Consider the following 27,065-nt stretch of genomic DNA (forward strand, 5'->3'; position numbering starts at 1 on the left):
GATCAAATCTGACAGGGTCACGAAAAATATTCTTATTAGCCGAAATTTGTATCATCGAAACACAATTAAATCTAGCTAAATTAAAGAGTCAGAGGTGAACTTACTCAGGCACACTTACGTAAAAAAGCATTTAGAGTATAGATCACTTATAACGTAACCGTTTATAGTGCAGAACTGGCTACAATGCGGCCTTTTCCGATTCCCGTTTACCCTCCCATAGAACTCCATGTATACGCATACAGCTTATAGTGCAGCCGCGTGAGACGAAATGCCAGTTATAATGCGGCTTCCGCTGGAAAATCTCGCGAACAAGGGCGGTTGCGAGCATGCTTTGAACGAGGTGCGCCCACCGATGGCAGAGGAGATCAACGAGGGCGATGCGGAGGAGGAGCATGAGACGTGGAGCATGAGTCCAAGGGCGATAAAATCGTCGCCGCACGCCGTATGTGCTGAAAGCGCGCGAGGGATGCGCGCATTCGCGGAGAGCGAATGCACAGCGGAAAGCAAACACGTCTTCCGTCGCGCAAAAGGCCGTGGGGGTGTGGGAGTGAGGGAGGGGGGGGGCAACGCTGTGCTGTGTATCTTGCAACCAGGTGCAAGGGTAACTGGCGATGCAATCTCCCATGCGAAAGGAACAAAGCGGGAAGGCAACACGGGAGGGAGGGAGGGAGGGAGGGGGGGGGGCTTCTACTTTGCCAACAAATGCGTTCTTGTACTTTGCGCCTGTAATGCAGTGATTTGGGTTTGTTGGTATGACATCGTGAGGCTTATAGCGCATGAAAAGAGGAACCAGACCAGACCTGTCTGAGAAACGCATGTCCACAAAGAAACACCAGGACCCGTATGTTGAATGTGCGGGAGCAATCATTTACAACCTTCCTTTAATGTGTGGAAAAAATTATGTGGGACAAAGCGGAAGGTGCCTCAATGAGCGTTTAAGGGAACACCGGTATAATGTAGCAGAAAAGCGGGGTGGGTTCCTCGACGCTCACTGCAGGCATTGCAAGTGGGCTGATGCCGGGGCGGATGATGGTGACCGCTCAACGTGTGCTCCAGCATACAGAGACTGCTCTATCGTGGGAAGAGCACGAGGAAGAATAACTCGCGAAATTATCGAAGCATAAATGATTGATAGGCTCGGGGACAACTGTATTTCGCAACCATCAATTGCCTTTTCCTGCAAAGAGCTAGCTTATCTGCGTAATGGTGTTTAAGGTATTTTTTGTAAACGGCGCATGTATGATGATGTATGCGAAACAGATGCGAAACAGTTGTATATATGTGTGGGTCCTTTGCTCGAAATAAGTATTGTTGCAAGTTAGCGCCTGTATGTGTCACCTCTTCATTCGTCCTTGTCTTTTCATGCGCTATAAGCCTCACTTTGCGCCTGTGCCGGCTGTCAGTGTTGTCGCGCGCACCATATCTTGAACGCGATCTCCACACGGCTCTGACCTTTGTATGCGCTATGCTTACGTGGCTCAGTTTTTGTTGAGGCGATAGACCGCACGAACCTTCGCTCACTGCGGCGGCCGTGCTTCCCCGGGGAAAAGCACAAAATCAACAAAAGCGCCACCGCTTCAAACTCTTTGCGCCCAGTCGCGGCCTCCACGCTGTCCGGCGCCGCGTCCATGCCTTCGCACCAAAAGAGAAAGGGAGAAAGCGCATGACTCCGTGCTGTTCTCTTTCGCGGCCGTCGGTGGGACGGCCTTTAAACCTATCAACTGACGCGGGTCGAAAGTCAATTAGTAACAACCGTTCTCTAGCACGTTGCAAAGTAATGGGGCTTGGCCGGGACCACAGAAAAATTCGTATCATCCGGAAATTCGTATTAGCCGTGATCGTATCATCGAGATTCCACTGTACTTAAATTACACGAAATTACCTGCTACACTATGAAAACATCTTCATGAACAAAGAGTCAAAGAGTATTTACCTGCACCATAAAAACACCTTTAAAGGGCCCCTCACCGGGCCACATAGCAAATCTTGGTTATAAGCAGGAAATTGTTACGTGCCCTCTACGGAGCGTTCTACCACAATAATTTTTTTAATTGGTTCGTTATTAGCAGAGATATAAATATTTGAAGTGTCGGCTAACCCATGCTTTCAGGAGGCGAGCTTCATTGCCAACATTGACACTCTTGCCACTTGCCCTGTCTAGCCTTTGCAAGCAAAATTCCATCCCTGTGTTCTCCCATACCGGTGCCGGAGGATCGCGTCACGTACACGTCATGGTCCCCGCCTTCTTTTTTTCTCGTGTTTTTGCCTCACGGTGCACTTCCAGTAACAGTCCCATGCATGAGGTGTTGCGTTTGTTTCGTTTCGCTCTGTGCATGATCTTGCAAGCTGTGCATGGGAACCCCTGCATTGGTGTCTGGCTGCGTCTGCAAACTGGATCTCTAAGTGAGCACACGCTTGGAGAGGCTGGCCAGCTCATGGATTCTTACTGTTATACACAGTGTCGTCGTACCACTGGCACTATACTAGTGGTATGAGAAGTCAGTACCACATGAACACTGAGGTAGACATGAGTGGATCAAAGAGCACGATCGCATGCTGGAATAGGGAGAAAATGCCACTGTTTCGCTGTCTGTGTGCGCGACTGCATGACGTGAGAACAAGCAGATGAAACGGAAGTACATCTCTTCTGCTATGACACGAAGTAAAACAAGGACACCCACACATTCGGTTTGTATGTTTCATTATTTCTCTAAATTTTAAACAATTTACTGAAGCAACAGGTCAAACAAATAACTGCTGTTGCCTTGAATAATTCTCAAAATAACATGTCACTGCGAGTGGCATCACAGCACTGAGAAATAAGTAGGCGCACTTTTGTATGTGACGTCGACTTTTCGGCAGGGAGCGTGGCGCCCGTGAAGACAAGGGAGCTCAGCATTTGGTTTAAAATTTCAGCTGCTTTTGCGGCGCGTAGCAGTCTAATACTTTGATGACATGATCGTTAGTGCGCAATGTATGCACTGCATTTGTCAGCTCAATACGATCAGACCTGGTGGGGAGCCCTTTAAGTAAATAAATTGTAGGGCTTTCTAAGAATCATTTCTGTCTGAATGCTATTACTGATAACCGTGACCTACGGAGTTGTGCAGGTCATGAAGAGTGCAGAATAGAAAGCCAGCGGTGTATAAGTGTAAAACACTATATGCCAAGAAAAGGGAAATGCAGCTGAGGGCAGCAGAGGCTTAGATGAAGTGATGATACCAGAAAATTTACAGACGTAGGATGGATTTGGCTGACACAATACACAGGAAACCTTAGCCCTGCAGCGAACATTACATAGGTGGATGATGATGAAATGCTAAGGCAGCTACAAAAGTGTAATCTAATGTTTAGAATGAATGAAAGCTGGGCAAGTAGGTAAGTACTTATGGTTCGAAAAGTTACGCATAGAAAACAGATGTTAATTGTGTTATTGTTCTTCCTCTTGTATCCGTGTTTTCTATGCCTAAATTTTCCAACCTTGCCCTGCCTGACGTATAGTCAGTGACAGCCTGAAAGAATGTCATGACAAGTACACCACTGAGCGACTCGGAGAATTAGTATAGATCTGTGCCAACCAAATATGTTTGCTCATTTCCATGATGTCACCGTGAAGGTGAACTTCAATCTGTATCCGCATCTCGGGAACAATGTTCTGGAGTGTGGATGCACAAAGGGCAGAGGCAGTGCAGCTTTGTGGCTGTAGGTTGTACTGAACACTTGGGCCGTCACCGACTAATTAGTGTGTTTGCCTGTGGTGACCCATCGAGCCTGCTCAAGAACAGATACCAAGAGATCAGAAGAGGGAAAGGGTACCATACCATTGGCTCATCAGTGTTCTTCTGGAACTGGACGAGGCGCACGCGGGTGACCTGTTCCATGTCGCCGGCCTCGCTGCCACCTGCCTCCTGGTTGCCGTTGAGAAAGGGTGTCAGCGGTGGTGGTGTCACCCGAATCGCCTCCTCGCTGTACACCTCGTGCGCAACCACATCGTGAGCTTGAAGCAGTGCCTGCAGGTGAACACAAGGGCAAAAGCGTGGCATGCATTAGGTTTTGTTTAAAGCACAGAATCTGAATCCAGGGGACATATTACGTAAAGATTTTAAAAAGTTTTCCACTCTTTTTGTCCTTCATTCCTTTTATAAACAGATGGATAGCACCATAGAGTTTGTCACTGTTACACCTAGAGAGTAATCTGGCGCCACCGTCTATGCGAGTTACTTAAAGGGCGCTGTGCCGTCATGGGAATGACGGGATATGTGTCTGCAGGGCTTGTGGGGGCTGGTGTTGTACGAGGCTTCGTCTAAAACGTGGATATGGCTACACAAATAATGTGTTCTTAAAACAAAATCTACATAAAAAGGCTTTCATTCACCCGTATTGCATCTCTTAATAAAGTTTACTCACCTACAATGCAGAATCAACCAAAGAAAAGCAAGAACAGACGACAAGTTGTTCTAAAGCGAGCGAGAATCATGTCGTCTGTCCTCCAACTTTGGCGGCCAGCTGATACTTTTTATGTTTCATATAATTGTACGTCCCATAATAAGTCCTCAAAATTAAACACAAGATATTTTTATGTAATAAGAAAGCTAAAACAGCTTTTTAGGTGCTGTTTCAGCAGGAAATTAATCATTGTGACAGACAAAATGGTGCTAGCCAGGCGCATCTTCAAGGCTGCCTGGCTCTCCGAGAACGATGCCAATCCGAAGTCACAAAATACCGGCATTCCCAAGCATACCACAGCGCAGCAGCGCCAGATTTCCCTCTGGGTAATATAGTGGGAAACGCACAGGTGGCCTTAGTTTCGCAGAGGGGCAAAGAAAAAGAAAACACACACAAGGAGAGAAGCATCCCTTTTTAAATGAAATCATTTGCATACCTATCAAGAGTAAGACACAAGTATCGCCACGTGATGGAAGTTCCAATTAGGTCTACCGTTGTTCAGCATTTTCTTTTTTTTCACTGCAGATGATTTTATAGAGGCAGTGAAACAAAGGAAAAATCATTGAACAGGTACAACAATTTGCTCTGAAGTAAGAACGTTTTATGACTGCCAGGTGGACAAGAGCCAGCCAATCCTGACAGCCAAACAGAAAACGCAATGGCAACTGTCAAGGTGGCTAAACTGCTATGAGCCCCTGTTTGATACAATCCGTCCATTAGGAAGTATTCAAGTGAACACCAATGCTTTCCAATTGTATTTAAGGGCCCCATGCAGGCAGAAACCACAGACAGTAATATCAATGGCTAGACATAAGTGACAAAATATTTACAGCATTCCTCAACACTTACAAAAAAAGAAAATTAAACACAAACTGCTCTAAGCACATGGTCATTTAATATTCTATTCAATAAAGTAAAGCGCAATGTCTCACTGGCTACCAGTGACACCAACTTGGCTATTTGTGTTACTAAATTTAGCTACATTTTTGCACTGTTCAGCAGGAGAAAATCTTCTGTGGGCAGTGGGTGTTCTTGTGATTTTCAGGTCATGTTAGCATTAATTTTGGCAGTAAAACAAATCATCATTTTTTGACAACGCATCATGCTTCATATGTTGCAAGCACACAGTTTATACACATCCTATAGGAATGAACGAGTTACCATCATCACCAAATTATACCGTGCTTTACATTCCCTCCTTTTCATGTGTTTCTTTAACAAGAGGTTCAGCAGTTTCGGTAGCTCAAAAGGTTAAGATTTAAGAGCAATTTCACTTCTTGCTACTTTTGTGGACACCAGAATTTCGAATTTTATGAGAATTTCGCCTTCCATGAATGGTATCACTGAAGTATGTGAGACATTTAAGAAAGAATGGCTACAGTAGCACATGCTTTGAGAGTGGTTACTTAACCTTTCCCATGTAACACTGGACAAACAGTTTTTGTTTTGCAAAGCCGAACTTCTTGCAAAACACAGGGCAATAGACTTTAGCAGTTCATGGTCATATATCCAAAATAAATTCTCGCTAGTATTCGTTGTCTTCCATTATCGTATATGTTCACTGAGGAAAAGTGTTTCCTTTCTTTTTTCCTGGTGTTGCCATTCCCAGTTAAATTCTATGTAGACATAAAATTTAAATGCTGAATTAATTTCTTATCGTAGCTTAATTTAGTGGCTCTTACTGCGGGCTTTAGCACTTGCTGAAACGTTGACTGGCGGTTTTCCTAATCTTTACTCGGCGACACTGCTGACTACACATACGAGAAGATTACGCTTATTTTGAAAACACTGCATTTGTAAGCAATTGATAATGCACCTCGTTTCTATGATGCCACAGCATATGCCAAGGTGCTCTTAATGATCCAACGTATCACATGTGAATTGCTCATGATATCATGCAGGATAAGCCAATTACACCGACAGAGGTGTCATGGTCTGGGAACTCAACTCTCGTTCAGCCGCCTATGCAACAAGACCTAGGGCTGCACCAAACTACTACAGAAACAAAATGAACTGAGAAAAAAGATCACACCTCAGTGGCGTATTCGCCCCCCGAAGCACCCTTTTTTTTTTTTCTTGCAGACAAACACCGCGATCGCGCGATTTAAAATTACTTGCAAAAGCATACCTCAAGTGACACTGCTGGCTCTTGTTCTCACACAGTGTTCTAAATAGCACGGGTCACTATCTGACGAGCAAAGATTGCACCCAAGAGCCCTACTTTCTGCGATCTTCCGTTATCTGTAAGAGGAGCGGAAAAGTTTACCTAAGAGCTCGGCGTCGAGCGTCGTGACGGCGCCTAAAATCCCGCCTCTGAGAGCGTTTTCCCTGTTGGACTGGTACGTCCACGAAGGAGGAAAAGCCGCGATTACGCAAAAAGTCGAAGATTCTCGCGTGACAAAACGATTAACCTTGTGCGGCAACATCCCGCACAGCAGTTTCGCGGCGACAAGTTCTAGTTTCGGCAGCACCGATAACAAAGTGTCCAAAGAACGGTGCCTTAAAACTGACGGCACTCCCGTTTCGTCGCCGTAGAATATTGAAACAAGTCAGAGATCCATTTCTAAAACCGATCCTAAGCGACATCATATATCACTTACACCAGGAAGGAAAATACCTGCTATCCTACCTCGGGCTGTCAATGAGCGGCGGCACAGATGGTATCCGAAGCAGCTGTGCCGGCAATTTGCGCCGAGGTCCTTGTCACACCGACCGTCTTAAATTATGCATTACAGGGTTAAAATTAACATCGGAACTTTCGACAGGCCGATCAAGACCTCTGCACGCGTTGAAATGTAAAATGCACTTCGCAGCTAATAAAACAAGTCAATCACTGCGAATCACTGCAGTACGCAAACTGAGCTTGACACGGCTTGGCTTGGCTCAATAGTTGGCTTTGTGTCTAGCTAGCGCACAGTGTTGTGAAACTGAAATGGAAGTCTTCTGAGAACTGCGCAAAGATTTCGTTTGACCGCGAGAGCGCGGCTAAATTCAAAACACCTGGTTTGAGTGAACATTATCAGAAGCGAAAAAAATCTGTCATAGGAGAGTGCAGCACGGGTGAGGTAGCAGTTATTTGCCTCAATGCGCTTGGTTATTCTTCTTATACTTTTCTGATTTCGTCCTAAGTGAGACTTAGTCCAAAGTCGATAAAAGTATTGACGCTTGCAAAATAGTAGCGCTCATCCTGTCATCTTTTCTTGCTTGTCTTCTCTTTTCCTTTACACTCAACCTGAATAGCGCTAAAATCTAGGCAAGGTCATGCCATAACAACTTACCTAATCTGCCACCCTTGCAAATAGGACGTGTGCTATGCGGGGGTGTTCTAGTTTTCCGACGAGACGACTGTTGGTCGTCCTTTAGTGATATTTCTGTCACACACTGCTTGTACCGCGATGACCAATAAGCACTTACAGAGCATGACGTTTAGGGTGCCTCGATGTCCTCCTCCCCCGGAGCGGCGGGGAGGTGGAGATCGAGGTTCCCTACTGACGTTGTTAGAAAAAAATTTCACGTATCGCTCGCGCGAACCCCCCCCCCCCCCCCCCCCCCCCCACACACACACACACACACACATACACACAAAAGGAAGAAGAGAGAGAGAGAAGAAAGTGCATGTTCTACAACACGCATTTTTTTCTTCTTTTTTCATACTAATTTTGAACAAGAACACCACGCACTAACTGGACGCGTAATGAAGACAGACACAGCGCTGCGTTCTCGCGCCTACTGTTGGAGGTAGCGTAATCAAGTGGCGGAGGCAACTCTATAAACGTTGGTCGGAGGCGCGTTGAAGCCATGTTGAAGAGAGAGGCGACACGAAGCACACGAGCGTTGCTGCATCCCCCCCTCCTAACGAAGCCGCGGTGGTGACTTCGAAAATACATAAACTTTGTAAACCCATTCTGACAGAAGCTGGCATACTTCCGCCAGCACAGACACACGAGGTATACGGTATAGCTAACGCCAGTCAGTCAGTATTCCAAACATCACTATAGTGGTAACAAGTAACAAGTTGGGAGGTTTAATTAATATACTCTCGCCCGGAAACCAAAAGTCTTAACGATCACCAAATGATTAATGACTTGGGAAACTTTTCGCGGAGCTTTCGCGCGGGCACACAGTTTCGTACTGATCGAGTGAGTGAGTGCGACAGCTGTTGCGCACTGAGCAACCACAAATTGGGCAGCCCGTATTTCCTAGCTGCAGATAAAAAAATGAACACGCACCACGTTCGAGCCGCAGTTTGTAGAAGGCGATTAAGCACGCGTCGCCTCGAAGCAAACTCCTCGCCAGCGAAAATGCATTGGAATTGTTAGGAACCCGCCAGTGATAATTTAAGGTGCAGTCTAAGAAAACTGCGCTCCCCTCGACCTCACCCACACACACACACACACACACACACACACACTTCGGAGTCTGGCTTTGCTGTACTTACCATTTGCTTCTGACAAGTCCCTAATCGCAATAAATAATAAAAAAATAAATGGTAAGAACTAAAGAAATGGTGCTCCAGACAGATTAATGCATGCAGCACGTGAAGCGAGGAAATTAAAAGTGAAATTTCGCATTCAAGCAAAGTGAAAAATAAGAATAAACCGAAGTTTAGAATCAAGAAAAAGCCGAGCGAAAAGCCGAAGCCGGAGGAAGACTATACAGGAACAGAGAAGAGAAAGCAGAATCAGTAAACTTAGGAGCGGGGAACTCTTTAAAAAAAAAAAAAAAGGAATAAGAATATGAAATGACAGCTATCGCGTCGTACAGACACGTGCAGTGCCCTGTATACGTCGGCCTCAGTGCGACCTCGTTCTGAGAGCATAGAACCCGACCGCATATCTCGGGAAGTCCATGTTTCATCCACGTCTGCCAGCAAGCCAGATTTATGGAGACGCCGTTGCACCCACTCGTTTTATAGCTAACTCCCTTCTTTCCCGTGAAGTAGCCAGTGAAACAAAGAAAACATGTATAATACGAAAAAAAAAATTTTTTTTTCAGCCTATGTTTCGGCCAAGCCATTATTATGACTTATTTCTTTTGTTCAAGTAGCTCGCCTCGGAGCATACGAACTGCTTTTCCTCAAACACCGTGGGACCTACTACGTTCCGGAATTGTGTTCTCGGATGTAGTCGCTTATACAGAAAATAAAACATAAACCAATTGCACGAGATTTTACAAGTCATGAAGTACTACTTCGTGGAGAAAGAAACTGTTTCGATCGATAAAATTCGGATAAATGCGCCGTTGGTTTCAAACCGTAAATAACGGCGTACAGCACCGCAAGGTAATCGACTTTTTGTTTTAGAAATTGTAGTGCTCCGTGTGTGCTTCATGTGCCTTTGATTGTACATCCGCCAAATCACTTTCGGCATCGGTCTATATATTTTTTTATCTATGCGAAAGATAGCGACGTTGATACAGCGCGCCGCACACGACCATACGAGGAAAGCCCACATTCGGGAGTAAAATTATACAGTAAGTTTCTTGCGTGTTCTCTTAAAAAAATTCCGTGGCGATTTAGCGGTAAATTCGAAAGAAATGCGTTAGCATTACGTCGCACCTCTTAGAGGTCCCGGATCCATAATTTAAACCGCGTTCACCACATTGCAAAGTGATGCAGCTCACTCAACACACGCCCTGCCTCTACGGTGGTCCAGAAACAATAAACTTAAATCTGAATCTGTATGCCCACTTGACGTCATCCGTATTTTATATCACACGCATCACCCCTTCGGCGGCCAATATTTCCGACCTCTCAAATCTCACCTCCATACAGCGAACGCTCCAACTTATCGACACAGGGTCACAACTCGTGCGGAATGCAGTTGTGAGTCGAGTCCAGTCGCCTCGCTCGTTCTGTCTTCTTTTCGTGGTCGGTTTTTAGCTACGTATGAACTAGCCCAGCAACCCATTTTACTATGATATTTACATGTTCTCTTACAGCTAGGAGTTTTAATAAAATAAAATAAAAATGTATTACATGGGCAGTTCACAAAAGATTAGATGTCCATTTTGTGCAGCATGCACAAAGCAGCGCGGCCAACTTCAAGAATCCAACGAAGAAGAATAACTGGCAGAGGGGTATCGCGGTAAACCACTGCATTGGCTCACAGGGCACCACCAATATCACCTCGTGCTTAGCAGTACATAATTTAAACTCGGCGCAACATTTAGTTCTCCCGGACACGTTCTTTGCCCATGGGCTAACACTGCCAGTGCATCTGGCACTGCGAAGGCACCTTTAAAATTCCTTAGACACAGTGGTCTCAATGAGACGCTTTAGTTTGTTGAGTATTGTGGTGTGTTTTGAAAATGTTGCGCATCGGTGACACTGCACTGTGCATGCAATTACATTTTTCATGATACCCATCTGTAGTATAGCATACGCTATAGGCATGCCGCCTGGCAAACCTCTCCGTGATTCATTATAGAGCAAGCCCCACCCTCCCCCTCGTTCTCTTTCTCTCTTGTTACAGGTGGAAAACGACAGCGTTAACAGCCAAAGAAGGCGGCACTCAAAGGCTTCCGTAAAATAATCCATATTTCAGGTAAGCTTATAACATGGGCGCGAGTCTACGTCGCGTAGGTCTCAAACACTCGGCAAGAGAGACGTTAGCACCCCACAATGCTGGAAGGGGGAATTTTCGGCGATGCTAAGCTGTCACACACTTGCCACGTGTAGAGTAGAGAGTTTTAGACTAGGGGGGCGCAAGCGTTGGCTCTCCCTATAACTCGTGGGGCCGCGGTACTGCGCATGTGCAGAGGGGTCTCTCTCTAAATCTAAAACTCTCTAATATCGAACCATGCAGGCTTAGCGAGAGCGACGGAAGGCTTCTTTGGAAGGATACAAAATTAATGCCAACGCTTCGCGCCCGTCTCGGGACGACTGATTCGCTTTTTTTCGGAAAAGAGTCCGGAGTATATATATAAAGAGAGAGAGAGAGAGAGCGAAGACATTATTTTCTTCCAACAGCCTCACTTTAATAGTTCCGTTTATCTGTGTCTGTCAGGCGCGCTCGCAAGTACAAAGACATACGTCGAAAGTAAATAGAAAACAAATTACAGTAATTAAAAAAAAGGAAAAGAAGTAGAACGAAGGCTGAGCTAGCTTTAAGCCTGAGGGACTAAGCCTAAGTCGCCGATTTTTGCAGCGATGGTTTGGAGAGGGGGCGCACGTAGCTTCATTCGGGATGAAGAAAAAAAATAAATCTTCCATAACTCTTTGTGAAAAATACGGACTTAGGCGTATACGTGTAAAAAAAAAAAAGAAGTACAGCTAAAGCGCGACATGACTAATTGAATCGGTGATTATTGAATAGCGTTACGCGCCTCACCTTTCGACTCATTTTTTTTTTTTTTTTTGCTGAGTGCAGGAAGTTTTTTTTTTTATGTTCAGTGTATACAGTTTTTTTTTTTTTACTTTTCTATCACCTTGAAATAGCATATATAACAATCCTGGCAAACGCTAAAAGATATTTAAAAAAACGCTGATGAAAGCCATTTTTGAACATTGCGCGCACGAAAACAGTAAATGAACAGATGATATGGCAGAGCGAAGGTTGAAGGCACCCTGTCCCGTGGCCATAAATGTATAACGAGAAAGCCGGTGCTAAAGGGAATGAAGCCGCATCGTTGATGCGCACCCGATGGACATAGACGAGTAAATTCCCATATGCGCTGACATCGAAGTTAGCTTACTTGGCCGTGTCTTAATGAACGGATTCCTCTAAGTCAAAGAACGGAAATGACAAGCCGTCCTGGTCGAAAACCTCGAGCACACCAACCAAACACTATTTTAGGCTTTCGCCAAATTTATCAAACTTGGCAGCTGCTCTGGAAAGCTGGCTTTTCCCAAGTACAATCATGTCGTATGCCGAAGACGTTCGCGAATACCGTTTCTCGGAACGTGACAGCGACGACGGATTACAGACTAAACAACTTAAGGCGCTTCATCCGCCAGCACTTTAGTACTAGTTTGCGGGATATATGTATACGCTGTCGAAATGTTCTTTGCGCCATCGAATATTTCGCAATTGCGGAGTCCAGATTGCTGAGGCTGATGCGAACGCGATGACAGCGCTGACGACCTGAGAGACAGACGGCATAAAAAGTCCACACTACGCGTCGCCACTCAGTTCCTACGACGCTAAAGTGCAGGCATCCAAGTGGAGTACGTCTTTCGAAAGAAATATATGCTCATCATGGGCAGTAGCACCACAGACTCGGTTATTATTGCGATAGCAATTACATGGACACTCCTGGCGCATTTCTGCCGTCGCCGTGATGTTCCGTTTAAAGCCGAAGGACGACAACATCGTCGCCGCGCGCCGCATGCTTTATGTGCGAGTGAAAGCGTGCGAGGGTGAGCTGACGATGGTGGCTCAATCTAGCGCGTGCAAGGGAGGAAAGTGGGGAGGAAGCGCGCCGTCTTCCGTCGCGCGCAGGGCACCGGGGTGAGGGGAGGAAGGGGGCGTTCTACTCGGGCGGCGGCTGCGTATGACGCGGCCGCGCGTGCCCTATCTTGAAAGCGATCTGCGATGGGGACAGAGCGCGCCGAGTGCTGATAGTTTCGTGTGCGCTGTGTTCTTGACGCTTAGTTTGCGTTGGAGCGAGAGGCAGCACGAAGGCCCATTCGTTCGCTGCTGCTGGCACGCTTTCTCACTTCAGCGCTTTGACAGCGAGCGCGCGCGGTCATGGATTGAGCTGTGTTCATGTTTGCTTGTGCGCGCGTGACACCATGTTTGTTAAAATAGTTTGTAGGCGAATGTTCACACGTTTATACGGTCGATAAAACTACTATCCTTACTTCGTATAGCTGTCTACTAATTTGCTACAGAAAGCAATGTTTCACCTTTGGGGCTTAATTAACTGCGACGTTTTGCCTGCGCTGAGAAACACGTCTCGCGTATAAATGATGAAAAAAGAGGAGCGCGTATTTTGCCAGCTTATGGCGCTTTTGATCACTTATGGGCAGCATGCAGCAGCAAGACTGGCACACTGCTCTGCAATCCATCCTGCTGGGACTTACATGCTTTTTGCTGTTTAGCATGAAAGAATGGACGATAACCCTTGAGGTTACGTTTTGGTAGTATCGTTTTGCACCCGTAACAACTTTTATATGTTTTTTCTTCCTTTTATCGGAAGAGTAACGGAGTGGAACAGCCTCATCAGCAATGTAGCGCTTTACAAAATACACTGACCTCTTAACTCATCTTCTATCTTAAAAACCATTTGAATACATATATGTTGCTATATGATATAAATAAATAAATAAATAAATAAATAAATAAATAAATAAATAAATAAATAAATAAATAAATAAATAAATAAATAAATAAATAAATAGCGCGTTCACACATCATATCCTAATTTAATTTGCTGCTACGCTATCCCACCCTGCTGAAATTGCCAGTCAGGGAGTTGCAGTGCAAACAAACAAACAAACAAACAAACAAACAAACAAACAAACAAACAAACAAACAAACAAACAAACAAACAAACAAACAAACAAACAAGGAAGCAAACAACCAAACGTTGTTGCCTAGGCAGGCGAAAGCAGCAGTTTTCAAAATACCATTACCTCTCCAAATACAGTAAATAAAGCTGTTTAACATGACACCTTGTCAGTTTGAGTAAGCGATGCGCAAAGCCACAAAAGAATTTCTGCGCTTCTTGAGATGCACCAGCCTGTATGACCACTTGCGATGAACTGAACGATGAACGCTTCACGTACCCGTGCGAAGCTGGAGCTCTTCTGCCCCTTCTCTTTACAGTTTCCTTCGCCCGTTCCCTAGTGCAGGGTAGCCAACCGAGCCTAGCCTGGTTAACCTCCCTGACTTTCCCTTTGGACTTCTCTCTCTCGCTCTCTTTACCTATTGTTTCGTGCATAGTAAAGCATGTAGCCCACGTCAAGATTAAGACTTCCACAATTCTACTACTATGCTTCTACTTCTACAATCCAAATGTACGCATCGAACGTGTTCTGACAGTTTGCTTGGCGCAGCTGAAAATATAAAGAGCCCTGAGTAGCCTTGAGTTATATTATTTCGCCACGATAATTTGATCCCGATGACGGCACTTTGGTGTGAAGCGATGTTAATTAAGGCATCTATTAAGGACAGACGCCATCGTATGACTCCATTGATGAACTTCAAATCTTTCTCGCTTCCGATGCATTTCGCAGCTTTGTTATAGATCATATCTTTTTCTTTTTTTTTCTAGAGAGCAACCAGTCTTCCATCTGTCTCGAATTTACTCTCAACAACGCCACACATGTAATTTCTGCCCGGAAATGGTTAACGAAGATGGCGGCAAAAACGCCGTCGCGCTGAGGCGTTCTGTGGAGCACCGCAGACGCCCCGCGCAATTGCAAGAAATGCAATCATGTCGCTTGCACGTGGTTGCCTCGAGGGCCCGCGGAACTGCGCATAACTCGCACCGGGGCAATTTGTCGGCTGGTGATGTGGCAGCCGAGCTTATTATGTGCGCGGTCATTGCTGACTGAACGTCGGCAGCCCGGACAACGGACACACAAAGCATGACGCACACAAAGCATGACGCACACAAAAACCGCAGCTGGGACGAACCGTGAACATGCGCATTTCCGTGCAAGGAAATTTTTGCCGTCATTGAGTTAGCGCGTAGATTTAACTCTTTTATTCATAATCTGTTTTTCTTTTCGAAATACTGACATTCATATCGACCAGTCATACGTAACGAAGGCGCTTCCATTAGTTCTTTGAGCTGTAACTAAGGCAATGGTAATAACCACTGAATATACCTATCGCGGTCAGGTGTGTGAATGTTGATTGTGAAGCTGTACATCTTGCAGTATGTTATGACTATTATTAACACGAAAGAAGGAGAGTGTAGCTTACATATATGACGAAGCCCGTAATACGATCTGCTCCTTGGCAGAACTGTGTTCGCAGGCTCGGACAACTTGTATAGTCACACAATTTCGGCACCCAAGCTTGCTAAAAAAAACCATAGGTACACGTTACTCATGTGTTCAAATGTCAGAAATATGCCGCATGCGCCAAACTTAGTTATGCGGCTTTCTCACATACTTCAGAGTAACACTCATTCATTAAACAACGTTTTAACTACATACCTAATCTGGTGCGACCTGCATGGTCCTATGTATTGTAATGAACAGAGACACAGAGACAGCAACCGTTCCTAGATAGATAGATAGATAGATAGATAGATAGATAGATAGATAGATAGATAGATAGATAGATAGATAGATAGATAGATAGATAGATAGATAGATAGATAGATAGATAGATCCTTGGAGTTAATGGCACATACCCACTCTGGGGAATTGGCCAAGAACCGGGTAGTTTAAAATAACAATGAGAAAGGAGATGTATAAAATAATGCAAACACAAATGTGGGAATATATACGCATCTGAGAATGAATAATTAGAATATATCAAATCACTTGAATAGAATAAAGGAATAAATGATGACTAAAAAAAACGAAGTAGACAGCTAGTCATCAAATTTGTAAAAATATTTCGGAACCTAAGCCCTGATTTTGTCATCTAAATCTTTCTGACCCTGTAATGTAATTCTGGATGGCATCGACAACCTTCCTGTCGCTGTGCCCAAGGGTAGAGGCCCCAATGATAGTAAATTTTGAACATTTCATTCTAATCTAAGAAGGCGGAACGGTGTTTCTAAGGTTCTTTTTCGCAATTCAGAATATCTTTGACAGACAATGAGAAAGTGATCCAATGTTTCACCCGTTCCTGGGCCGGCTGTTCTATTTTCTGCTTCGTCGTCTTTTTCTCTCTGTGCGCGCCCGCAGACCGAGCGCCCGGGCCTAGGTGCGTCTTTTTCTTCATTACACTCGGCCACGCTGCTGAAGACAGCTCTGGCGGTTGTGAGGGCGCGCTGATGCTGGAAAATCGCTGCACGGTCATCGTCGGAAGTAGTCGTCGTTGAGACCGTCCAGCACGCAACCAGCTCCTCGGGGGGTCGGCACTGACTGTTGCGCTCTGGTCGTACGTCTCGTCGACGACAATCCTGTCGCAGTTCGGCACGTAGGGCTGGAGATCCTACACGATGAGCAGCCGCTCCACTCAGCCGTGGCGTGCCCCCTCGCAACGCTGCCGCAAACTGATCGACGCCCGCCGTTGCGTTCGAATCAGCCGCGACCGAAGAAAAACCGCGACCAATGCGCGACTGGTCTTTCGTGCGTCTCATCCGCGGTCCCGCGCGTCTTGTGCGTCTATCGCGTGGGGGCAGGTCTTTGATGATAATGCCCCCCAACTCGGCCAACGGCTGCGTAGACATGGAGAGTTGTGGCTCTGACGAGTCAGGAAGCATCTCCCTGCCATGATCCGTGGACTGGTCGGGCTCTCGGAGTGGTAGCGTCGGCGCCTCCATGCGCCCCTGCGTTGAAGTGGTCGAGAGCCGTTGCACTGAATGCCTTGGACCGAAAGTGGTCTTGGTCTCTGAAAGCGATGGTAGGGTGTCGGAAGCCGCCGCAGAGTCGAGGAGCCGTGGTGGTACAAATGGCTTTCGTTCTGGGTCTACAGCGAGGCAGGTGGCGGAGCAATCTGCCAAAACCTTCCCGGGTGCAGCTACAGCGGCAAGATGCTGCGGATTCCGAGCTATGCACGGTTTTCGTCGCAGCAGCTCAGCCGGCATGGAGTGCCGCGTGAAAGTAGCAGCGGTGACTTGCTGCGCGTTCAGAGGTTGTGGTGGAGCCAATGATGCTGGTTTGGGATCTGCCGCTCGGTGGTGACTCAAAGCGGGAGCGGTAGTCGCCGTGCGCTTCCCACCGTCTGCGATGGGGCCTGCGACGACACTCGAGGAGCCGGCTTCTGGGGCAGGGCAGGTTGCGGGCCTCCATGGCGAGGCGTTACTGGGCACGACTGGTGCGTCAGAGTGGTGCTCCTGAGAAGATCCGGTCTCAGAGCACTGCTGGCCGGGCTCGACGCAGGCATACGTGAGCGGGCGGAAAGCAGCGATCAGAGCTGCACTCCATTCAGGCCACGACCCAAGTTTAATGCCTGCGTAGTTGTCCCATGCCTTGGCGGCACCGCAGAGTCGTTTCGCGGCAACCAGCCATCTTGTGTGGTCTGGCCAGGCATGACGATCACCCAGGGCATTGATGTTTCGAACCCAAAGGATGACGTCGTCTTGAAAGCCGCAAAACGTCGGTATGTCCACGAACGCCGGCTGCAGGGAAGCGTGGACGGCGTTCCCAGGCAGGACGCAACCGCTGACGGATGCTAAGGCGGCTGTCATACTCTGGAGCTGTTGTGTCAGCTCGGCGATGGCGTGGACGAGGGCATCGGTATAACCCTGTCCGAGAGCCGCCGAGGAGGCTTCGACGCCATCCCCGGACGGTGCAGTAAGTACTTGCGACGGTGGTAGGGTGGCGGGCTCCATTCCGAAGGAAGCGTGGACGGCGTTCCTGGGAAGGAGGGACCTGGCACGCCGAGGAACCGTGCGAGGAACGCTTAAGGTGGAAACGCCTTAAGGCAGGTTCATTGTAGACTGCGCCATTGTAAAGGAAAGAACAGGAGACAGAGACACAGCACCCGTTCACTGGGCCGGCTGTTGATGATGATGATGATGATATCCTCAGCACATGGCTCGTACCCACTCCGGGGGATTGGCCAAGAATTGGGCACCTGAACTTTTAGGTACGGTTTTTGAAACTACTGTTACAGTGCAATTTAGTAAACAGAACAGACAGAATAATTTTCCTATACTACACTTTTTATAATATAAATGTCATGCTATATCTCTAGTTGTGAAAGTATGTATTTAAAATTTTATTCGTTTAGTTGATTGAATGAAATTACAAACGGCATCAAACACGTCCCTGTGGCTAAAGCCGAATACCGAGGCACCGAAAGAGAGTACTATTTCTGATGTTAAATTTACCCCTAATTTAGCGAGCGGAATTTCAAGAAGTCTTTTTCTTTGTAATTTATACCGGCGACATATTAAAAAGTAGTGTTCTATGGTTTCTATTTCTAGACAGAATGGACACAGCGGCGATATCGCCAGACCAGCCCTGTGTAAATATAGGTTTAATGGTGGGACACGGCAGCGTAATTTTGTGATTATTACTTCCGATTGTCTTGATGGACACCAATGTATTTTCCACGGAAATTTTAGGTGTTGAAATTCAGTCCATGATGTTATTGTTTCAATTATATCTCTAAGAATTGAAAAATTCTGATATCTGATCGCGGTTATTTGTGCCACCACTGGAAGGACCGATATTATTGGTCCATTCAGGGATGCTCGCGCTAATGAATCGGCCATTTCATTTAAATGTAATCCGCAGTGTCCTGGTACCCATAATAATTTTACAAGATTCAGCTGGGGGGGGAACTAATGTTAGAAACGTCTTTAGAGCCGGCGAATTTGTTGAAGCTGTAAGCGCAGAGCATACAGAAAGGGAATCTGTTATAATTGCCGCGCTGGATTCATGTAAAGGTAGTTTACGCAGTGCAAGAATCATTGCTAAGAGCTCAGCTTCAAATACGGGAGTAAAATCTGGCAGTCTCAAGGAGAATGACCAGCCAAGTGACATCGAGAAAATGCCCACACCCGCCTTATCGTCGTTCACAGAAGCGTCAGTGGCAATTATGTTAATTGTGTGTACGTGTGCAAGGTAATCTTGCAATAAATTATTTAATAACCTGACTGAATGAAACTTAGGGTTCTGTGGGAAAATTTCATCGAATTCAATCTTTAAATTCTGATTTGAGTCATACGATGGAATAACGTCTCGAATTTTTACCTTTAAACTGTCTAATTGTTTTTGTACAAAAATAATCTGTGGGGTGTGAAAACGTGGCCAATGAGCTAGAAAGAAGGAGTTTGGATCGTTTATAAATACATACTCGGATCGTCTAATTGGAAAACTGTAAAATTTTAGAAATGTTTGTATCGTTAAGATGCGGAATCTGCAGGGCAATGTTGGTAGGCGCGCTTCCTGATAAAGAACATTGTTTGCTACAAACCTAGGAAGTCCCAGGCACAGGCGCAGGGCTTCACGCTCCAAAAGGACCAGAGGCATAGTTTTATAAGCAGGGCTTCCTGAGAATAATACACAGCCGAATTCCAATATTGGACGCATGTACATTTTGTATATCATTATGAGGGCGTCCCTGCGTAGCCCATACTTTCGGTTGCTCAGTCTGCGTAGTAAACCTAAAGCACGCTGTGCTTTAGATGCTACATTTTCTATATGTGGACTCCAGTTGAGTTTTGCATCATAAATGATACCTAAATATTTAAGAGACTCAACCTGGGGAATTGGTTCTTGATTGTAAACTATAGAGACTGAAACCGGATCCGTTAGTGGGAACACCAATATTGCGCTTTTACTGACATTTAATGTCATGCAAATTGATTGAAGCCATACCTCAAGCATACTCAAGTATCTCTGCAATTTTTGGTATAAAGAATATATGTCGTTATCGGCCGCGAAGAATGCTATATCATCTGCATAAACGTAAACTCGCACGTCCTGATTGGCTTCAATGGAGCTCATTAATATGATAAATAATATTGGAGATAAAACTGCTCCTTGGGGGACACCACGAGTCTGTTTGAATTTAGAGGAAGAGCAGCCATCCTTAAAGCAATAAAATTCTCTTGATCTCAAAAATTCTGCCAACCACGCAATAATATATTTTGGGACATTATGATTCCGTAGTACATTCAGTAAAACTGTATGTTCCACGGAGTCATATGCTTTAGCTATGTCTAATGTCACTAAAGCAGAATATTGTCTTCTTTTTCTAGCGAGTTGTATGCGGCTCTCTAAATCAGCATGGGCACACCATATAGAGCAGTCAGCTCTGAAGCCTATTTGATTTGGATTCAATATTAAATTATCCGACATCCAGACAGTAATTCTGTAATGTAGAATCCTCTCTATGATTTATTTGGCCGGCTGTTCTATTCTCTGCCTCGTCGTCTTCCTCTCTCGGTGCGCGCCCGCAGTCCGAGCGCTCGAGCCTAGGTGCGTCTTTTTCTTCATTACAATATATATATTCGGTCCACCGACCGACTAAAACTGTGCGGTAAATAAACCTAGGTCCTCATTTATTTATATATATTTATTTATATATCTTTTATAAATTTTTGTGCATGACGCGAACTCTGGCCAATGAACATTAACTTTAAAAACACAGTCGTCATATCCTTTCACAGGCATGCTAATTGCTCATTTTTCAATTACTCCTATAAATCCACTTTTCTGCCGCGCGCATATGAATATAAGTATTGAGGCATCCTTTCACTCCAAGGCTATCCTGGTTAGAACATATTCTAACAACTTGCAACAAAGCACTAAAAAAACTTCGTTACCTGACCCGAACCCTACGTGTTGCCCCTAAAGAAACTAAACTCATTACATGTAAAATACTTGTAAGACCTACTCTTGTATATGCGGCTACCATATGGAACCCTTACAAAATTTCGTACAATCCGAAAATTTACTCTGTTCAGAAAAAGGCGGTTAGTTTCATATACCACCGCTACGACAGAATCTTCTCGCCGTCATCTCATCTACATATGCTTGGTTTAACCCCTCTTTCCCACCGTCGTCACATTAATTCCCTGAAACTTCTGCACTCTTTATTTTACTCTCCATATTATGCCTCCCCTAAAACATAGCTGACCCGTGCAAAGCCCCTAATCACGAGAAACAGCAATCAGTTAGACTTATTGGTCTTTTTTGCTCGCACCAACACTTTCAAATACAGTTTCTTTCCTAGGACTATTGACCTCTGTAATGATCTGCCTGGTTCCATCCGTTGTTTACCCCATAAAGAATTTGGGGGTGCTATTCAGAACTCCCTTTAACCATGTTTTCACATATGCTTCTTTTTATTGTGTTTTGTATTTGCCACATTGTATTCATCCACTCCTGCAATAGCTCTTCTGGCCTGCAGTATTTGTCAAAAATAACATATATATATATATATATATATATATATATATATATATATGTGTGTGTGTGTGTGTGTGTGTGTGTGTGTGTGTGTGTGTGTGTGTGTGTGTGTGTGTGTGTGTGTGTGTGTGTGTGTGTGTGTGTGTGTGTGTGTGTGTGTGTGTGTGTGTGTGTGTGTGTGTGTGTGTGTGTGTGTGTGTGTGTGTGTGTGTGTGTGTGTGTGTGTGTTGTGAGCGCTCTTTGTGCATATCGTCGTCTTCATTTGTACATACGACTCAATATCATCTTTTGGCTCGGGTGGTGCTTCCTCTCTATCTCGGGCGGCTGCTCGAAAGTAAAGGCACCGCATCGGTCGACGTCTCGTGGTGGAGTGTGCTTCGATTCCCACATCCTTTCCCCGCAGGGGCGTCTGCGCAAGCAGGCGTTTGGTGAGTTGCGCCACCACGTACCCGAGCACACGAGGGTTGGACCCTCCCGCGTCTGACCGTGCGCGGCTTAGCCGTGTCCGGGGAAAAGGGGATCCTGGGGGTTGAGCCGACGCTGAGTGTTTGGACCTTTAAGGCCCCTCAGCGGAGGCAACACACCCCTTTGGCCTCGGCTTCACGTAGACGGCACCCCCGGACAGACCCACCCGGGGGAAATCGGTAGTTGCCTTTTCCTGTCTCTCTCTCTCCATCCTTCGTCTTTCTCTCTCTCTTTCCATCTCTCCTGTCTTCTCCTCTCTTCCTCTCATTTCCGACTTTACAGGCAGCAAGGGTTAACCTGGTGTATTCTATCCAACCTAGGATATTTATATTAGGTTATAGTAGCTACGTACAGCTGGCGTCTGCGTCTCCTTCGGGTGTCGTAGCGTCCCCTTGTTGGGCTCGGTGGTGGGCGGCTGGCCTAGCTGCCGAAAACAAAAAAGTATTTCTGGCTTTAAGTACCTTTCCCCGACTACCTGATCGCCCTCTTTCGAAAAGAGGACGCACCGAAGAAACTCAATTTTTTGTCCAACGCAAGGAATCCTTCCCATGCTACCATGTTATACATAGCAAATGCGCCGAAAAGACAGTCAGAACCCTTTCACCTTTCACCGTTGCAAAAGTTCTCACAGATGTGCTGGGTCCCGGATACAAAATCACTAAAATGGCTAGCGGCGACCTACTGCTTGAAGTACGCGACAAACTACAACATGAAAAGATTTCAAATCTCCTTGCTTTTGGTGATGTTGAAATCACGGTAACCCCACATCGCTCAATGAACACATGCAGAGGTGTGGTATCCGATGATGATCTCATGAATCTGAGCGAAGAAGAACTAGTTGAAGGATGGAAGGAACAGGATGTCATCAAAGTGCAAAGAATAATGATCAAACGTGACAACAAAGAAATCCGTACAAAACATCTCATTCTCACCTTTGCGACGAGTGTACTGCCCGACTCTCTCGAAACTGGTTACACAAAGACACGAGTAAGACCATACATTCCAAATCCACGCAGATGTTTCAAATGTCAGAGATTTGGCCATGGCTCGCAAAGCTGCCGCGGCCGGCTTACTTGCGCAAAATGTGGCAAACAAGAACACGCTTCCGACAACTGCACTGACACGCTCCACTGCGCAAACTGCGACGGTGAGCATGCCTCTTATTCCCGATCATGCCCTACGTGGAAGAAGGAAAAAGATATCATTACCTTGAAAGTGAAAGAGAATATCTCATTTCAAGAAGCGCGGAAACGCGTTTCCTTCCTGCATACCGCAGGGTATGCTGGTGCAGCGCGAAAGGGGGCAACGCTGCAGCAGACTCCGGCATCGGCCCGGTCCACAAAGAGTGTGACCGTGGCTGCGCCACAAGCCCCCCAGGCGACAGCAGCCAGCGCTGCTGCGCCGTCTCTGAAGGAGGGCCCATCGACCTCTGGGTTGGTGGCCTCCAAGGCCCTGCTTTTCGAGGCAAGGCCCACCCCAAAAACACCCCCCTCGCTTGAGCGGAAGTCCAGCGGCTCTCTGGAGTCGATGGACACAACCCCAAGCCAGGCGGCGCATTCAGCGCCTCCGGAGCGACGCGATTCTCGCGACCGCTCCAAGAAAGACAAACTCCGGATTACGGGGCCTGGAAAGGCTCCATAAGCCAACTAGACTCGTCTCTTGACACACAGCCCAAAAACACAAACAATATGGATACACAAATATTACACTGGAACGTGAGAGGCCTAATGCACAACCTCGATGACATTAAAGAACTTTTACACCAATACAATCCAAAGGTGCTGTGTGTTCAGGAGACACATCTTAAACCTACACAAACAAACTTTCTCCAGCAATACGTTATTTTCCGGAAAGACCGGGACGAGGCTGTTACAGCCTCAGGTGGTGTAGCTATAATAGCTGACAGAGGTGTTGCATGTCGGAAATTGCAACTCCAAACCCCTCTTGAAGCAGTTGCTGCCCAAGCAGTGCTATTCAATAAACTAGTCACCATCGCGTCTATATACATCCCCCCAACTTATCAACTGTCTAGAACAACATTTCAAAGCTTTATTGATGAACTCCATCACCCTTACATAGTCGTTGGTGATCTAAACGCACATAGTACACTGTGGGGCGACTCTCGCTGTGACGCGAGAGGACGACTAATAGAAAACTTTCTACTCTCTTCAAATGCCTGCTTGCTTAACAAAAAAGAACCAACATTCTACAGCCCTACACACAAAACATTTTCTTCCATAGACATAAGCATAGCGTCCAGTACAATTGTGCCATATCTGAAGTGGGATGCTATTAATAACCCTTATGGAAGTGATCACTTCCCCATCGTACTAAGCCTTACAAAACAAGCTGAGTGCTCTACACATGTTCCTAGATGGAAAGTCGACTCAGCCGACTGGATGCGGTTTCGTGAAGCAACACATTTGCCCTGGGACGATGTCTGTGCACTTGGTATTGACGATGCAGTAGCATATTTTACAGCGTTTATTATTGATGCTGCATCAGTATGTATACCCCAAACAAATGGGTCGCCATCGAAACGACGTATTCCATGGTGGAATGAGGAGTGTAGGGAAGCCCGGAAAAAGCAAAACAAGGCCTGGAATCTCCTTCGTAACTCCCCAACCGCAGAAAACCTAATTAACTTCAAGGCGATTAAGTCACAAGGTAGAAGAACACGCCGACGTGCTAAACGGGAAAGTTGGGAAAAATACATAAGCAACATCAATTCTTATACAGACGAACGCAAAGCCTGGAACAGGGTAAACAAAATAAAAGGCCGCGAAACTCATCCTCTACCTTTAGTAAACACACAAGGAGACACTCTTGAGGACCAGGCTAATTGTCTAGGAGCACATTTCGAGCATATTTCCAGTACATCCCATTACACAGACACATTTGTAAAATACCAGCGACAAGCAGAGCGACAGCCGCTGAGTCGGAAAGACACAGCCAATGCAGCATACAATCGTCCATTTAGCATGGCGGAGTTTCAGGCTTCACTGAATTGTTGTAACGATTCTGCTCCAGGAAGTGACAGAATACTATATAAAATGATAAAACACTTACACCCTGAAACCCACAAAACACTATTGTCACTCTTTAACACCATGTTCTCTGCCGGCTACATTCCGACTGCATGGAAAGAAGCAATCGTAATTCCTATCCTCAAAGATGGCAAGGAACCTTCTTCGGCCAGTAGCTATAGGCCTATAGCTCTGACAAGTTGTATATGCAAGCTCTTCGAGAAAATGATTAACCGGCGCCTCATACATTTTCTTGAAAGCAACAAAATACTCGATCCCTTACAGTGCGGTTTCAGAGAAGGTGTGTCCACAACAGATCACCTTGTTCGCATTGAATCTTATATTAGAGATGCTTTTATACATAAGCAGTTTTGCCTCTCAATATTTCTGGACCTAGAAAAGGCTTACGATACGACATGGCGCTACGGAATTCTTCGAGATCTTTCGTCGATGGGTGTCCGTGGCAACATGCTAAACACAATCGAAAGTTATCTGTCTAACCGCACATTTCGTGTAAGAGTGGGTAACGCTCTTTCTAGGCCCTTCACCCAAGAGACCGGTGTGCCGCAAGGGGGTGTGCTTAGTTGCACGCTATTTATTGTAAAAATGAACGGCCTGCATACAGCCATCCCACGCACTATGTTTTATTCCGTTTATGTCGATGATGTGCAGATAGCCTTTAAGTCATGTAATATTGCCATCTGTGAACGACAAATACAGCTGGGAATAAACAGATTGTCTAAATGGGCAGATTAAAATGGTTTCAAAGTTAATTCACAGAAGAGTACTTGCGTACTCTTTACAAACAAGAGAGGTGTAACGCCAGACCCAACTATTGAAATAAAAGGAGATACGCTCTCTGTAAGGAGCGAGCATAAGTTTCTAGGAATCATTTTAGATTCCAAGCTGACGTTTATTCCTCATCTTAAGTACTTGAGGACAAACTGCCTGAAGACAATGAACCTCCTAAAGCTTCTATCGCGCACAACATAGGGCAGTGATCGAAAGTGTCTCTTAAACTTGTATAACAGTCTTGTCCTTTCACGCTTTGATTACGGGTCTATAATTTATAATTCCGCAACGCCAAGTGCATTAAAAATCCTAGACCCCGTTCACCACTTGGGCATCCGTCTCGCGACTGGTGCTTTCAGGACAAGTCCAATCCAGAGCCTCTACGTAGAGTCGAATAAGTGGTCGCTTCATCTGCAGCGGTCATACAGCAGTTTTACATATTTTCTGAAAGTACAAGCAAATATTGAACATCCGTCTTATTCAACAATAAACGATGTGACTGCTGCCACACTCTTCTTCCACAATCGACCTGCAGCGAGAAAGCCGTTCTCTTTGCTTGTGAGGAATCTTAGTGAGGAAATGGGTGTTCCGCTGCTTGATCATCGTCCTATGGCGCCAGCGGAACTGTTACCTCCGTGGCAGTGGCAGCTCATAGATTGTGACATATCATTTATAGAAGTTACGAAACACGCGCCAGAGGCACACATTAAAATGCATTTCCGAGAACTCCAATCTAAATACTCGTGTACAGAGTTTTACACAGACGCTTCCAAGTCACATGCCGGGGTATCTTATGCAGCCATCGGTCCATCCTTTTCGGAATCCGGTGTACTGCACCCGGAGACAAGTATCTTTACGGCTGAGGCCTATGCACTATTATCGGCTGTAAAGTATATAATGAGATCAAAACTTCAAAAAACTATCATATTTACAGACTCCCAAAGTGTCGTGAAAGCATTGAAGTCACTCTGTAAACACAAAAACCCTGTACTTAATGAGCTCCATTCCGTCCTGTGTAAAGCATATATCTCTAACCAGCATGTGATTATATGCTGGGTGCCGGGCCACAGAGGCATTGAGGGTAATGTTTGAGCAGACCAAATGGCCACATCAGTTACATCTCAGGCGTTACATCTCCCTACAGCTGCTGTTCCCGCAACAGATTTGAAGCCTTTCCTGCGAAAGAAACTGCGAAGCCACTGGCAACGCTTATGGGACGCGGAAAGAAATAATAAGCTTCACTTGATAAAACCACAGTTAGGCTTCTGGCCCCCCATAACGAAAACACGACGAGCTGATGTCCTGTTCTGTCGCCTAAGAATAGGACATACATATGGCACCCACAATTTTTTGCTTACTGGTGATGAACCACCAACCTGTGGTAGATGTGGTGAGAGGCT

The 27,065-nt window shown here is 45.8% G+C and overlaps 1 protein-coding gene across 7 annotated transcripts in view; it reads right to left on the minus strand.

Annotated features, from left to right (window-relative positions):
- Positions 1 to 27,065, minus strand: part of LOC119441717 (peripheral plasma membrane protein CASK) — a 790,490-nt gene that overhangs the window by 65,479 nt on the left and 697,946 nt on the right. For all 7 annotated transcript variants that reach the window (XM_037706319.2, XM_049661551.1, XM_049661552.1 and 4 more), the window contains one exon: positions 3,822 to 4,010. In XM_037706319.2, coding sequence (XP_037562247.2) covers positions 3,822 to 4,010 — 189 coding nt within the window. The remainder of the gene's footprint in view (positions 1 to 3,821; positions 4,011 to 27,065) is intronic.

This window comes from Dermacentor silvarum, chromosome 2 (assembly GCF_013339745.2).
Source record: "Dermacentor silvarum isolate Dsil-2018 chromosome 2, BIME_Dsil_1.4, whole genome shotgun sequence".
NCBI classification, from domain to species: Eukaryota; Metazoa; Arthropoda; class Arachnida; order Ixodida; family Ixodidae; genus Dermacentor; species Dermacentor silvarum.